This window comes from Podarcis gaigeae, assembly GCF_964106915.1.
Source record: "Podarcis gaigeae genome assembly, chromosome: 14".
Classification (NCBI taxonomy): Eukaryota; Metazoa; Chordata; class Lepidosauria; order Squamata; family Lacertidae; genus Podarcis; species Podarcis gaigeae.
In genome coordinates, this window is record NC_139690.1 from 48,659,660 (window position 1) to 48,674,465 (window position 14,806).

A 14,806-nucleotide genomic window follows, 5' to 3' on the forward strand; every position below is an offset into this window, starting at 1 on the left:
CAGTAATCACTTACCGGTACATTCCAGAGTACTTTTTGAGCAGATGGCACATAACTTGCCCATCCAAATGCCATTTCAAACAATGGTGAAGAATCCCAGCTATGCTCCATATTGAGAATATTGCTGTCATTTTGCTATCACTCCATTATGAGGGTTATGTCACAAAAACACACGTTCCCCCAGCTTGCAAGGCAATTACCGTATTTTTCCCTCTATAACACGCAGATTTTTTCTCCTAAAAAGTAAGTGGAAATGTCTGTGCGTGTTATAGAGCGAATGTGTGGTCCCTGGAGCCGTTTGTCCCAAGTGCATGGCAAAAAGCATATTGCGCCGTCACGGAGGAGAGGAGGCTGCTGCTTTCCTGCATTCTGCCTCAGGGTCTTACTGCCCACCCTGTTCTGTTTCGGTTGCTGTTTGCTCAGACGGAACAAAGAGCAGTGAAATCCCCTCCCCTCCAGGTAACCCCTCCCCTCCAGGCAAGTAGAGAGGAAAGCAGAGCGTCCCTGCTCCGGTGCTGCTGCTACTGCTGCGACTGGGGACTCGGCAGGCAGCGGAAAACATGCAGATGAGAGAGAGAGAGAGGGCTGGCTTGAGTGGGTGGGTGGACTTTTGCCTTCCTTCCCCCCCCTTTAAACCCCTCTCCTGCATTCTTAGCCAGCTGCTTCTCCGCACACCCCTCTCGTGCTCCTTGTCCCTTCTATATTTTTCCTTCCCTCCCCACTTAAAACATGGTTACAAAGCACGGATCCACATGGATCCTCAGGATCTTTGCATTGGGTCACCTCAAATTCACCGTCAGATCACATAGCATGTCCATGGCTACAGCCTGCCCCCAAAAAATAACGTACCCACTGTTGCCTGGGGCTGCAATGGTGCAAAAACGTGGTTACAAAGCATGGATCCACATGGATCCTCAGGATCTTTGCATTGGGTCAGCCCAAATTCACCATCAGAGCACATAGCATGTACATGGCTACAGCCTGCCCCCCCAAAATCATGCACCCACTGTTGCCTGGGGCTGCCATGGGTCAAAAATGTGGTTACAAAGCATGGATCTACATGGATCCTCAGGATCTTTGCATTGGGTCACCCCAAATTCACCATCAGATCACATAGCATGTCCATGGCTACAGCCTGCCCCCCCAAAATCACGCACCCACTGTTGCCTGGGGCTGCAATGGTGCAAAAACGTGGTTACAAAGCATGGATCCACATGGATCCTCAGGATCTTTGCATTGGGTCAGCCCAAATTCACCATTAGAGCACGTAGCATGTCCATGGCTACAGCCTGCCCCCCCAAAATCACGCACCCACTGTTGCCTGGGGCTGCAATGGTGCAAAAATGTGGTTACAAAGCATGGATCTACATAGATCCTCAGGATCTTTGCATTGGGTCATCCCAAATTCACCATCAGAACACATAGCATGTCCATGGCTACAGCCTGCCCCCCCAAAATCATGCACCCACTGTTGCCTGGGGCTGCAATGGTGCAAAAACGTGGTTACAAAGCATGGATCCACATGGATCCTCAGGATCTTTGCATTGGGTCAGCCCAAATTCACCATTAGAGCACATAGCATGTCCATGGCTACAGCCTGCCCCCCAAAAATCACACACCCACTGTTGCCTGGGGCTGCAATGGTGCAAAAACGTGGTTACAAAGCATGGATCCACAGGGATTCTCAGGATTTTTGCATTGGGTCACCCCAAATTCACCATCAGATCACATGTCTGTGGCCACAGCATGAAGCACAAAAATGATACATCCACTGTTTCATTCAGAATGTTTTTTCCCTTGTTTTCCTCCTCTAAATACAGATACAGAAACATCAAGTCAAGGACAAATAGACTGAAAAATAGTTTCTATCCAAGAGCTGTGGCCTTCTTAAATGCAGTAACTCGATAGTGTGACCTGGGAGTTTGATGGGTGTGGGTGTGGGTGTGGCTGGAATGTGGTTTGTTTGGTTGTTGTTGTTGTGTTGCTTTTGTTGTTTTTAAGGGATGGCATCCAATTTCGTTGCACTTGTGCAATGTTGCACTTGTGTAATGACAATAAAGAATCTATCTATCTATCTATCTATCTATCTAAAAACGATGTGAGTGTTATGGTCAGGTGCGTGTTATAGAGCGAAAAATACGGTAATTTCCTCCCTCCACACTAAAAAGTTATAAGCAACCATTTAGCCTGCCTGTGTGTTTTAGTCCTAAGTACTGCTGGAGATCAGATACTGGAGCTATTTCAAGTGGTAACCTATATTTTGTAACATGCTAGTCTTTTGGATTTGAGAGTGGAAACTGGGTTGCTGTTGGGGAAAAATAAACACCACCTTTGTGTTTATCTGGGTCCTGTAATTGGCTATAGCCTGTTATGGAAGCTTTTTACTTTTAACCACCCCCTCTCCCTTTTATCCCCTACTGGAATTTTAAGTTGTCCCCCCCCCCCACCCTGGCCCAATATCTAATTACAGTAAATCATTATTTGAAGTCTGGAACCACTCACTTACCCTGGCATATAATTATAAAACCCTGGTATTCAAATATAAGGCTTTGTTCTTCACCAAACTTTCTAAAATGTACAACCCTTTTAGCTCTTTTCTATCAACCAAATGTCATGTAATACTTTGCCTCGAATCATTAAAGCTGCATGACTTTAAGACACCTCATGCAATTTCAGTGCATATGGAAAAACAATGACTTATCTCCATTTAATCATCTTATTAAATACAAAATAACTAACTGCACAAAGGTTGTGTGAATGTTCAAAGTGTGTGCTGCAACCTTTTTGGTATATTGCTGCTTTGATATGTGTTTCTAAAGGTCTGGTTTAGGGTTTCTGATCTCTCTTTTTCTTCACTTGCAAACCTCTTCTGGGATTCAAGGCACAAATAGTGTTGCCCACTTTTGCAGGAGGACGTCTGGCCTGAATATAATTGGTTTCGCCTGCTTTATGTCACCTTGTTATGGAATCAGTGCAGACATGACGTTGCCTCCCTCCTAAGTACTATTCAGAAACTGAGAGCCAGCATCCAGATTTACACCCTACCCCTTCCCATTCTCATTCCCTCTTGCGAGTGAACTGCTTCTTCTGCATTAACTGTGGTTAAGGGAAATGTCAGCACTCAACTTCCCTGCAGTTACTTGCTGAACAAGGGTTCCCACTTAATTTCAGACCATGTATGTGCTACAACAACCATGTTGAAACTAAGCAGATCTGTGGTTGGTCAGTACCTGGATGAGAGGCTACCTGTGTATCCTACAAATGCCAGCTTGAGAGTGGGAGACAACTATACAAAATAAACCAGGAATTTGGGAGGAGTAAATAGGCCGGGATCCATACACAGAACAAGTTCCATGAGCCCATGAGGGATTTAAATTTGCTTTTCTATAACACAAGTCCCACTCCTCATGCTGCCACATGGGACGCTGCTTTTGAAATTGCAAGGAGTTTGTGATATTGTGATCACAAGTGGTTTGTGATCACAAGTGGTTTGTGATATTGTGCATATGCATATGGGCCACCAAGTTAAGAAAGAAAGAAAGCCATTTAGGAGAGCATAAGGAGACAATTTGTAACCCAATCATTCATTTTGTATCACTCTATGCATAGATTTTATATGCTCTTGTTGAAAGGATTGTCAGAAAGTCTGGCTTGCATCAGTCCCACACCAACTGAAGTAGGTCTCCCAATATTAACCTTAACTCTAAGAACTTATACTTTAACCAACCTGTTGAAGTTCTCACCATTTAAACCTAATCCTAAACTTCCTGGAAACAAGTTTCATTGAAATAACTGGAATTTGCCTCTACTTGGTGCTTCAGGAATAAAATTTGGTAGCAAGTTCAAAACAGATGACATATTCTGAACATTCACCCCAAAGGCACACTCCATTGTCTTCTGAGACAGATGGAAGCCAACAACTCTTGAGGAATCTTCAAAGCTATTGAACTTACCTAGTTAAATAGTTTAGTGCCAACTCTGACGGTGATGGTTTCTTAGGTTCTACTTTCTTAACTACGATCCCTTTTTCTCGCATTAATCTCTTTTCTTCCTTCTTGCGCTCTTTCTTCAGCTTTCTTTCCAACGTCCTCTTTTCCTCTGGAGAAAGTTCTTCATCTGAATCCTCCTCCGGTTTATTTTCCTGAATAACAAAAGTACAATACTCAATCTACTGTTTATTAGAAAATGTCCCAGTTTCTATGTTGATAGACAGGGTGCATGTGAGGGGAGGGCCTAAATGCGGGAGAAACGTCAGGGTAGGCTGTATGGTATCTCTTTATGAACAGCACACAGATACATATTTCTTCCCACCTTGTCAATGGAGGCAGAACCACCCACTGTCAGGAGACATCTTTACCTCATACAGCAATGCTCCCGTGTGCAGAATGAAAAGCAGCCATTCACTTATATGGGAGAAAAGAAAAGGGCTGCATATAGAGACACCACTGAGGTGAGTAAAACAAACAAGCTTCCTGCTCCTGGAGTAAGGGGTGAATTTTTCTCGCTCCACAGCCCATCTACTTCATTCCATCAAACTGAATTTTAATTATTTATTAAAAACTTATTTATATGGTCAAACCTCGGTTCCAAAATGCTTCCATATTGGAATGTTTTGGCTCCTGAACACTCAAAACCCAGAAGTGCTCCGGGTTTCAAATATTTTTCGAAAGCCAAACTTCTGATGCAGCTTCCTCTTGAGTGCAAGAAGCTCCTGCAGCCAATCCGAACGGGCTTCCGGAACGAATTACATTCAACAAATGAGGTTTGACTGTACTGCCTTCCACATTAAAATTATAACACAAATAAAAGAGAGACAATAGTCCAAGGCAGAGTTAAAGCATAATCAGCACACTGTGACAGCCACTGAGAACTGAACAAGCTTTCATTTGCAAAACCCCACCTATTCACCTACATTATCTTCACTGTGGTTTCCATTCCTTCCCATGATGCTACAGCGTGACAGCATTTTGCTTTCATGAAAGTGAGAGAGAACTTATGCCATAATAAACCTTTTAGTCTTTAACGCAATACTCTTTGTGGCTTTTGCCGCAACTAGCACCTCTGCAAAATGAATGCTGAAAGCTCCCTAGCTGAGGTACGTCCAACATCCAACAGGTTGCAATCCACCATCCAATATAAAAAAATGGCAGTGATCTACCACACTCTCCCATGGTCATTCATCAACTTAAACATATTATATTTAGCTGGGGAAACCCAGCCAGATTATGATTTTACAGTGGTACCTTGGGTTAAGTACTTAATTCGTTCCGAAGGTCCGTTCTTAACCTGAAACTGTGCTTAAACTGAAGTACCACTTTAGCTAATGGTGCCTCCCACGGCTGCCGCGCCGCCAGAGCACGATTTCTGTTCTCATCCTGAAGCAAAGTTCTTAACCCAAGGTACTATTCCTGGGTTAGCGGAGTCTGTAACCTGAAGCGTATGTAACCTGAAGCGTATGTAACCCGAGGTACCACTGTACAATAATCATATTATACAATAATTACATTATAATCATTATTGTATAATATGATTATACAATAATCATATTATACAAATTATGATTATACAATAATAACAAATTATTACCCCCACACCATCCCCTTCACAGGGCCGTTGGTGCACACGGGAAGCCAACACGCCCCAGAATGTCCACTTTCCCCTTTACCAGATGAAAGAGCAATGTGGGAAGGGGCGGCAGCGTCTTACTTTTGAATAAATGCAGCTAGGCTGGAGCTGGAAAGGTGGAGAAAGTTCAGCATCCGTGCAGAACTAGGAAGGGGAGGGTTTTCTTTCCATGGGAAATGGTGGGAGGGGGGAGGAGGAGAAACGTCATGGTCTCTCTCGCGTGCTGCCCTTCCCTCAGCTCCATTTCGTGGCTGGCCAGCTGACCGGACACCTCCGCAGCTGCAGCCCATGCAGAGCCCACACACCTCACCTTTGCCTCCCTGCCCAGGGTTGCGGCTTGCAGGGGGCGGAGGCAGGCGCCTTGTGCCTTTCCTGGCTGGCCAGCTGACTGGGCGCCTCCACAGCTGCAGCCCATGCAGAGCCCGCACACCTCACCTTTGCCTCCCTGCCCGGGGCTGCAGCTTGCAGGGGGCGGAGGCAGGTGCCTTGCGCCTGTCTGGGCTGGCCAGCTGACTGGGCGTTGGGCAAAGCCGGTGGCCGAGCTGGGTGCTTGAAGCGGCCATGATGGACCAAAATCCTCAAGCGATCCCCGAGTCAATCAAGGTCAACACATTGGACATACATGCCCTAGATAAATAAAATTAAATATTCATTTACAAATTAAAAACATTTTTACTTGGGTTACCCACATCAGTTTAGTGGTGCCCAAGGAAGATTTCATCTCATACATACATATATCTCACATACATTAGAAATAAAATTAGAAATAAAATAAAAACAGACAGATGGGCTTGCTTTGGTCATAACAGCAGAAAGCTAGCAGCATGTTTTCTCAGAATTAAATCCTACTGTGATTTAAGTGATATTTACTTCTTATCAATTTTGTTTCTCTATTTAGAATAATTATATCACAAGCAAAAGCAATAACATTCAGCAATGCAAAGAGCAAATACACATACAAAAAGCATTAAAAGCATGGAACCACCTGTCAACACCTCCATGCTGTTAGGAATCAACCTTCATTCAGCTCATTATCAGTTCTAAGCACCTGACTCAGCTGACAATGAAAAACAGGGACAAGTGCCACCAGCACATTCATTGCACATCACTATAAATCTTCTAATGACCCCACCCTGAGGTTTCACAGAGATGTTAAAAAGCATGGGGGGAGAACTGAAAGCTTACAGGACCCTGCAGCACAAATGTAGAGCAGACGTCTTTGAATGCTGCTTTCTGAAATCAACCTTTAGGTACGAGTGGAACCACCATAACGCTGTGCCTCCAACTCCCACCTCATCTCACTGTACACACTGCACTGCATTTATCAATTTAGGATTAATTTCGTTGTTACTTTCTTGCAATAACCGTATTGTGTCGCTTGTGTGTCCAATGATACTTTGGTGTGACAAATTTTCAGAGAAGCATGTGACTGTCTCACACAAAAGGCCTCACCTCTCTAGGAAGCATGTTTTAGGGTTCATGTGTGGACACACCTGCACAAATGTAACACGATGTCCATGATTTAACTTCACAGCGTGAATTGAACAAGGCATCCAGGCTTGATAGTATTTCTCCATCTGTACTAAAAGAGAATCTGAGTCGACAGGTGCCCCTTTTAGCATCATTTTACACATTGTGTGTTAAGATGAGCTGTGCTCCCCATATATCATAAGGCAATTGTAGTGTTTATGGGGTGGGGGGAGAGATATGGAAGTAAGAAGTTGAAAGTTTTGGAGATGAATAAATTGGCTCCAGACCAAGCCATACAGTTGTAGATCACTGTTTCTTTTTGTACCATCATGCAGCAGAGTACTCCAATCAAAGTGGGGGAGGTGTTAACCTTTCTATGCTTTTGATTTAGTTCCAAGGAATTTGTTATGTGTAAAGCTGGAGGCCCTGTCTATTCACAAGAGGCCTTTGTTTTGAATTTGTAAAATGTCTAGTCAAACTGAAATGTAGGTTTACTGTGGACAAGTGAGAACCTCTCTGATCCAATTTCAACTACAAGAAGAGCATATCAAGGATGTGTGTTTTCTCCACTTCTGTTCACTCTTTTAAAAGTGATATTTTACTTTAGCAATTGTCCACTTTTGTTACACTAACAGTGGTTTCCACAAACACTGAGCTCTAGATTTTTTTAAAGGCTAACTCTGTTATCCGGTTGCTGATTGGAGCTGCAATCTGGATTAAAGATGCTGGGCCATATGTGGATGCCGTGCAGGCACTCATCCTCTGGTCTATTCTTGGCGTTCTTAAATGAGTTGGGGCTTCAGCTTTTTATTTGTAAGTTGGATTTCAACCAGTGAGCTCTAGCACTTATTACCCTGAACCTTTCGATTTGATTATACTGTAATGCAGTTGTACGTTCTTTTGGCCAACTATGCTTTGCATCAATGAAAGCTGCTTTGGAACAAGATATATTCATTGGGCTTTTCACCTGAGGCTTTGATAATAATGGTTGCTAATCAGGCTAAAATTAGGGATTTAGACTTCCAAAATATTTTATATCCAGCAAATACGCCTGCTCCCTGTTAATAATTTAATCGAATTGTGGGATTAAATTGACAAAATACTGAATAGAATAATAGAGTTGGAAGGATCATCTAGTCCAACCACTGCAATGCAGGAATCTCAGCTACAGCATCCATGACAAATGGCCATCCAGCCTGTGATGAAAAACCTCCAAGAAAGGAGAGTTCAGAACCTCCCAAGGGAAACCGTTTCACTGTCAAACAGCTCCTACTAGTTTATCCTGATGCTTGGTCAGAATCACCTTTCTTGTAACTTGAAGCCATTGGTTTGAATCCTAGCCTACAGAGCAAGAGAAAACAATCTTGCTCCATCTTCCATGTGACAGCCCTTTAGATATTTGAAGGTGGCTATCCTATCTCCTCTCAGTTTCCTCTTTTCCAGGATAAACATACCCAGCCCCTTCAACCTTTCCTCAAAAGACTTAGTTTCCAGACCCTTGATCAGCTTGGTTGCCCTCCTCTGCACACGTTCCAGCTTGTCAACATTCTTCTTAAACTGTGGTGCCAAGAATGGATACAGTATTCCAGGTGTGGTCTGACCAAGGCAGAATAGAGTGGTAATATTACTTCCTTTGATCTGATGTCACTTAGAATAACATTTCCTTTTTTGCTGTTGAATCACACTGTTGTCTCACATTAAGCTTGTGGTCCACTAAGACCCCTAGAACCTTTTCACATGTACTACTGACAAGCTGGGTGTACCCAGTCTTATTTTTGTGCAGCTGATTATTCCTGCCTAAGTGTAGAACCTTACATTTGTCCCTACTGAAATTCATTTTGTTAGCTCAGGCCCAGTTATCCAATCTGTTAAGGTTATTTTGAATTCTGAACAACAATGGACACAGGACAGAACCCTGCGGCACCCCACTTGTCAAGCCAGAAATTAGGATCTAAGGGGGAGGCTCTTCTTTGCTTTCTGATAGTGGTGGAGGAGTGAATGGCTAGGATGGCAAGAGGTCCTTCTTTGTGGCTGTGCCCAAACAGCGGCATCCCCTTCTCTAAGATGTTCAGTTGGCCCCTACTCTTAATCATCTCTTATTTGGTCAAAATGTTGGTTCTGACATGTCAGGTTGCGTGTTTTTAATAGACTAGCATCATTTTTTTAAAAGGGTTTTGATCTGCTGCCTTGCGTATTTTTTAAAGCTTTTGTGGCTATATTGATTTTTTGTTTGTTGTTTCTTGTGCATAGTTGCAAGCTGCCCTGAGCGCTGAGGCAGAGGACACCTTTTCTAAATAACTCAGTTTCCCACATTCCATTTCTAAGGGTACACATAAAAAACCACTCTTCAGCCTCCTCATTGGAGGTTATGACTAATGCCCTACACACACCCTACTTGTAGCTACTGTAACAACCCTCGCTGTAAATCTTTAGTACAAGCAGGAAAAACAAGACGATGCCCATTCCTTTTAGAATTGATTAGATGTCAGATACCTTGTTCCTGAGCCTGGCTGGATGTTAACCCAGCTTCTTAGTGCTAAATGTTCACTCTGCCTTCACCCGTGTCTCAGCTCCTCAGTCTGTTACAGCGCAACTTTCAAAGAGATGGGGGAAAGAGACATTTTTAAATAAATAACTGAACAGAGGTCAAAAGCGTGACACAAAGATTCACCCGTCACATGTTGCACAGGGAGATGATAAAACATCTGAGGTCAAAGCCACATTGAGATCAAAGTCCACAGGAGTTTCACCACTGGCTTACCTGATATTAGGATTGATTGTAAGCATCAAAAGCAGGGGCTGCAATTGTTGGCAGAATATTTAATAACTGAAGATGGGGGGGGGGAATCAAGATCTCAAATAAAAGGAAATAATTGTATCACAGGATGCAGAATGTTCATACAATAAGCCATTGTTTAGGGAATGCTATTGAACGAAACGAGAACCAAGTGGGTGTGGGGAGGGAACAGCAAGAAGTTTGCTTATTGCCAAACTGTTTCTTAAAGATTATTTTAACAGCTAGACACACTTGACTTAAGTCTTCTTTGTGGAACAATCTAATTGTTTGTATTTGCCTCAGCTGCAAAGTGTTTGAATTAAAATGAGACTAATTCCTTCATGAGAATGTATCTGATAACATAGGCCTTCCTTCTCTCCACTATAGTATATGCTTATCACTTCTCTCCCTCCTCCACATTCCTCACATTATCAAAAATCTCTTTATTTGCAGTCCTCCTCTGTTTCCCTCCTCCCCCAGTGGGAAACAACCAAAACTATACAAGCAACTGTTGTTCTGTAGCAAGACCCCAGCAGAAAACACCAACCCTTGTAAACACCTCCATTTGGAAGATAATCACATCCATATATCTATACAAGCTATGTGCTGTGCTCCCTTGTCATGGGGTTTACCCAAGTGAGTAAAGGATTCCTTCATCCAGGTAACCTACAAGGGAACAGTCAGTATTTCAACTACATTAAAGCAAGACGTACAAAACTTTCAAATTCAAGCCTCCTAGTGCAAGTATTTAAGAGAATGTGAAATATTTTTATAACTTTTCAAGCACCACTAATTGCTCTGTGCCTTCTGCTCTTAATGATACCCTCATCCACTTTTCTGCATATTGTGGCATATTATTATTGTATTTAATTCAGTAATATACAGTTCTAGGTTGGCCTGGTGGACTGTTTCCCCACAATTTAAGGCTTTGGTAGAGAGTGACGACAAGGGGGTCTCTTTCCACAAAAGTGAAGATTGTAGCTGAATTCAGGGCTGAGCCAGCCTTTTTTCTGAGATGCATTTATCCAAAACCCTGGGAGAGTATCTGCAACAGTGGTTCAGAAAAGATGGGCTTTTTTTCACAGGTACACATAGCAGCAGTTATACTGTAACCAAATAAAGCAAATAACAAAATGTAAGATAGAATAACAAAATAAAAATACAAAGGTAGAAAAGAATGACCAGAGTTTTGGCAGTCAATGCCAAAACATTGCACTAGCTCCAGAAAGTTCCAAGACAAGGCTCTGCACAGGTGTCCAGAGGCCACAGAGAAGCTTAAAGCGAAAAAAACCCCAAAACAACAAGGGAGAGGGCAAAAAAAAATATGGACAGGTGAGTTTAAAACCCAGCAAGTGGCAACTTTTGGATTATTGGAGCAAGAAGTACTAATTCCCAGTGGCGTAGCGTGGGGGGTGCAGGGGGGGCCGGCCGCACCGGGCGCAACATCTGGGGGTTAGGGGGTGCAAATTACTTGCCTTGCCCCGGGTGCTGACAACCCACGCTACGCCACTGCTAATTCCTTCCTATCAGACATCTAGCACTACTGCACAAATGAAGCTGTTGGATTTGGAAAAGGGTGGCTTGCTAGAGGCCATAATAAATAATGGCATAAGCTTTAGCTCAGTAATTCTTACAATAACTCTGCAAAGTAGGTATTATCATCCTAGATGGAGGAAGTAGAGATTGAGAGAAAGCGGCTACTCAAGAGAGTTCTTGGCTGAGGCAAGATGCAAACTGTGGATTTCCTGAACAGTACAGTGGTACCTTGGGTTAAGTACTTAATTCGTTCTGGAGATCCGTTCTTAACCTGAAATTGTTCTTAACCTGAAGCACCACTTTAGTTAATGGGGCCTCCTGCTGCTGCCGTGCCGCTGGAGCACAATTTCTGTTCGCCTCCTGAAGCAAGGTTCTTGACCCAAGGTAATATTTCTGGGTTAGCAGAGTCTGTAACCTGAAGCGTATGTAACCCAAGGTACCACGGGATATCAGAATCTTGGTCTACTACATAAGCCAGCTTTTAGGTTATGCTACTGCAATACTTTCTCCCACTTTTATTGGGCTCACATAAAACATCCTATTAAGGCTGCATCAATCAGTAACTAATTATAAGAGGAACTTGATGTGGAATTTTCCAGGGAAGGTGCCTGCAGTTTACCTGAGCAAGAAGAACAATCTTTACTGCAATGAAAGCTCGCAAAGGGCCTACGTGGGCTTTCAAACTGAGAAGTATGCCTATGAAGAAGTGGCAAGAAAGTCATTATGGAGTGCACACTAGGAGAGCATAAGTGTGAGGGGAGGAAGCGTACGTCTGAGAATAGATGGACAATATGGGTAGCTATTGGACAGGGCTATTAGAAGCATCAAAACAGTGGGATATGTTTGTCTCTAAGGCCTAGGGCCAGTCCTACAAATATTGCTTACTCCTTATTTTGGGATACAGCCTCTTCAGAGAATAACAGAACAGATTGTGCTGCATTATTTCTATGATCAGCCTTTGTGAATTAGCCACACACTTTGCACCACCATTCCAAATTAGACTTTGACTAGGTAATAACCCTGTAGACTCACAGCAACTACAAACATGCAAAACACACACACCAAATAGCAACTCTAAGTCACATATGCAAGGATTTTTTAACTGCTATGCCAAGTACTGTGTCAGTTTGCAAACTGCTTGGGATTCATCAGTTACAATGAAGGGCCCTAACCATAGCAGGCCTTTAAGGAATCTAAGCTGAGAAAACAGTGAATTTAGAAAGCTGGATTTTATGAATACAGAACAGGTAAGGCTCGAGGAACAGAATTAGCGTACTGCTAAAAGGTGCAAAGAAACTTATGAAGCTAGGTCAGCTTATTTGTCTGCATACCTCAGTGTTGTCTACTTAGAACGTCAGAGAGAAGTATTCTCCAATCATATGTTACCTGATACTTTTAAACTAGAGATTCCAGGCATTGAAGCTGGGCCCTTCTACATTCAAAGCATGTGCTCTATTACTTGAAATACCTCAAAAAGGGAAGGTAGCAACAAACTGGGGACGCAGGTGGCGCTGTGGGTTAAAGCCTCAGCGCCTAGGACTTGCCGATTGAAAGGTCGGCGGTTCGAATCCCTGCGGCGGGGTGCGCTCCCGCTGCTCGGTCCCAGCGCCTGCCAACCTAGCAGTTCGAAAGCACCTCCGGGTGCAAGTAGATAAATAGGGACCGCTTACCAGCGGGAAGGTAAACGGCGTTTCCGTGTGCAGCTCTGGCTCGCCAGATGCAGCTTTGTCACGCTGGCCACGTGACCCGGAAGTGTCTCCGGACAGCGCTGGCCCCTGGCCTCTTAAGTGAGATGGGCGCACAACCCCAGAGTCTGTCAAGACTGGCCCGTACGGGCAGGGGTACCTTTACCTTTACCTTTTAGCAACAAACTGCATCACTGCTTTGTTTTCGATGGCTAGTAAAAGCATGGGGACGCGGGTGGCGCTGTGGGTAAAATCTCAGTGCCTAGGACTTGCTGACCGTAAGGTTGGCGGTTCGAATCCCCGCGACGGGGTGAGCTCCCGTCGTTCAGTCCCAGCTCCTGCCAACCTAGCAGTTCGAAAGCACCCCTAAGTGCAAGTAGATAAATAGGGACTGCTTTATAGCGGGAAGGTAAACGGCGTTTCCGTGTGCGGCGCTGGTGCTGGCTCGCCAGCTGCAGCTTGGTCACGCTGGCCACATGACCTGGAAGTGTCTTCGGACAGCGCCGGCTCCCGGCCTCTTGAGCGAGATGAGCGCGCAATCCTAGAGTCGGTCACGACTGGCCCTGACGGGCAGGGGTACTTTAAAAGGTAAAGGTAAAGGTACCCCTGCCCGTACGGGCCAGTCTTGACAGACTCTGGGGTTGTGCGCCCATCTCACTCAAGAGGCCAGGGGCCAGCGCTGTCCGGAGACACTTCCGGGTCACGTGGCCAGCGTGACAAAGCTGCATCTGGCGAGCCAGAGCCGCACACGGAAACGCCGTTTACCTTCCCGCTGGTAAGCGGTCCCTATTTATCTACTTGCACCCGGAGGTGCTTTCGAACTGCTAGGTTGGCAGGCGCTGGGACCGAGCAGCGGGAGCGCACCCCGCCGCAGGGATTCGAACCGCCGACCTTTCGATCGGCAAGTCCTAGGCGCTGAGGCTTTAACCCACAGCGCCACCTGCGTTCCAAGTAGGGGTACTTTACCTTTAGCTTAAAAGCATGGCTATTTAAAAAGGCCTTTGGCTGATTATTTTTATGCTTTATCTTTTGATGTTTTCTTACTTTGCTTTCCCCCCCATGTTAATATTTTAATGGGGACTGTTATTTATTTCAATATTGTTGTCATATATGGATTTGTTATCCATCTTGAGTCTCATACTGTACATAAGTAAAATAAAACTATTCTTCAGAAGAGGAGAACAGAATAAGGAACTGAAAACTGTGAAATATCTAAGAAAGAATACACTGCAAACACCCTTAAGGACTACTATTGACTACTGTGAAATTTTTTTATGGCAAATGACAATTTGATGAGATTGTGAAAGAAAATAAATACATGAAAGATTCATTGCCCTGTACGTAGTTCAAAGAATACTGATGTTCATTCTATACAGTGCCTGAATATAGATTACCAGGTGCTAGCTCATCAAAATGTGCTAAGATGATGTTCACCTGGTAAGCCTTTTTCATATTTGTCCATAAGCAGTCTCCATCCACTTATTAAAGATAAGACAAGAAAACATTTGAGCTATTCCCTTCCTTCCCCTGAGTCCCATAAATGGATGGGAATGCAATACTCCAGCTAAAATACAGAACAGCTGAAAAGAAGTCCAAACAGTTTTGCCAAATTATGCAGATCTCAAGGTGGTATATTAATGATGAAAGGCTCACTGATAATTAACTAACTGAGGCTCTGCCAAAGAACTGCCCCACCGCCATACAAATCAAATCAA

The 14,806-nt window shown here is 44.0% G+C and overlaps 1 protein-coding gene across 4 annotated transcripts in view; it reads right to left on the reverse strand.

The window, feature by feature from the left end:
• CHLSN (cholesin) overlaps positions 1-14,806 on the reverse strand; it is a 143,161-nt gene that overhangs the window by 27,612 nt on the left and 100,743 nt on the right. For all 4 annotated transcript variants that reach the window (XM_083711856.1, XM_083711853.1, XM_083711855.1 and 1 more), the window contains one exon: positions 3,953-4,140. In XM_083711856.1, the coding sequence (XP_083567982.1) occupies positions 3,953-4,140 (188 nt within the window). The remainder of the gene's footprint in view (positions 1-3,952; positions 4,141-14,806) is intronic.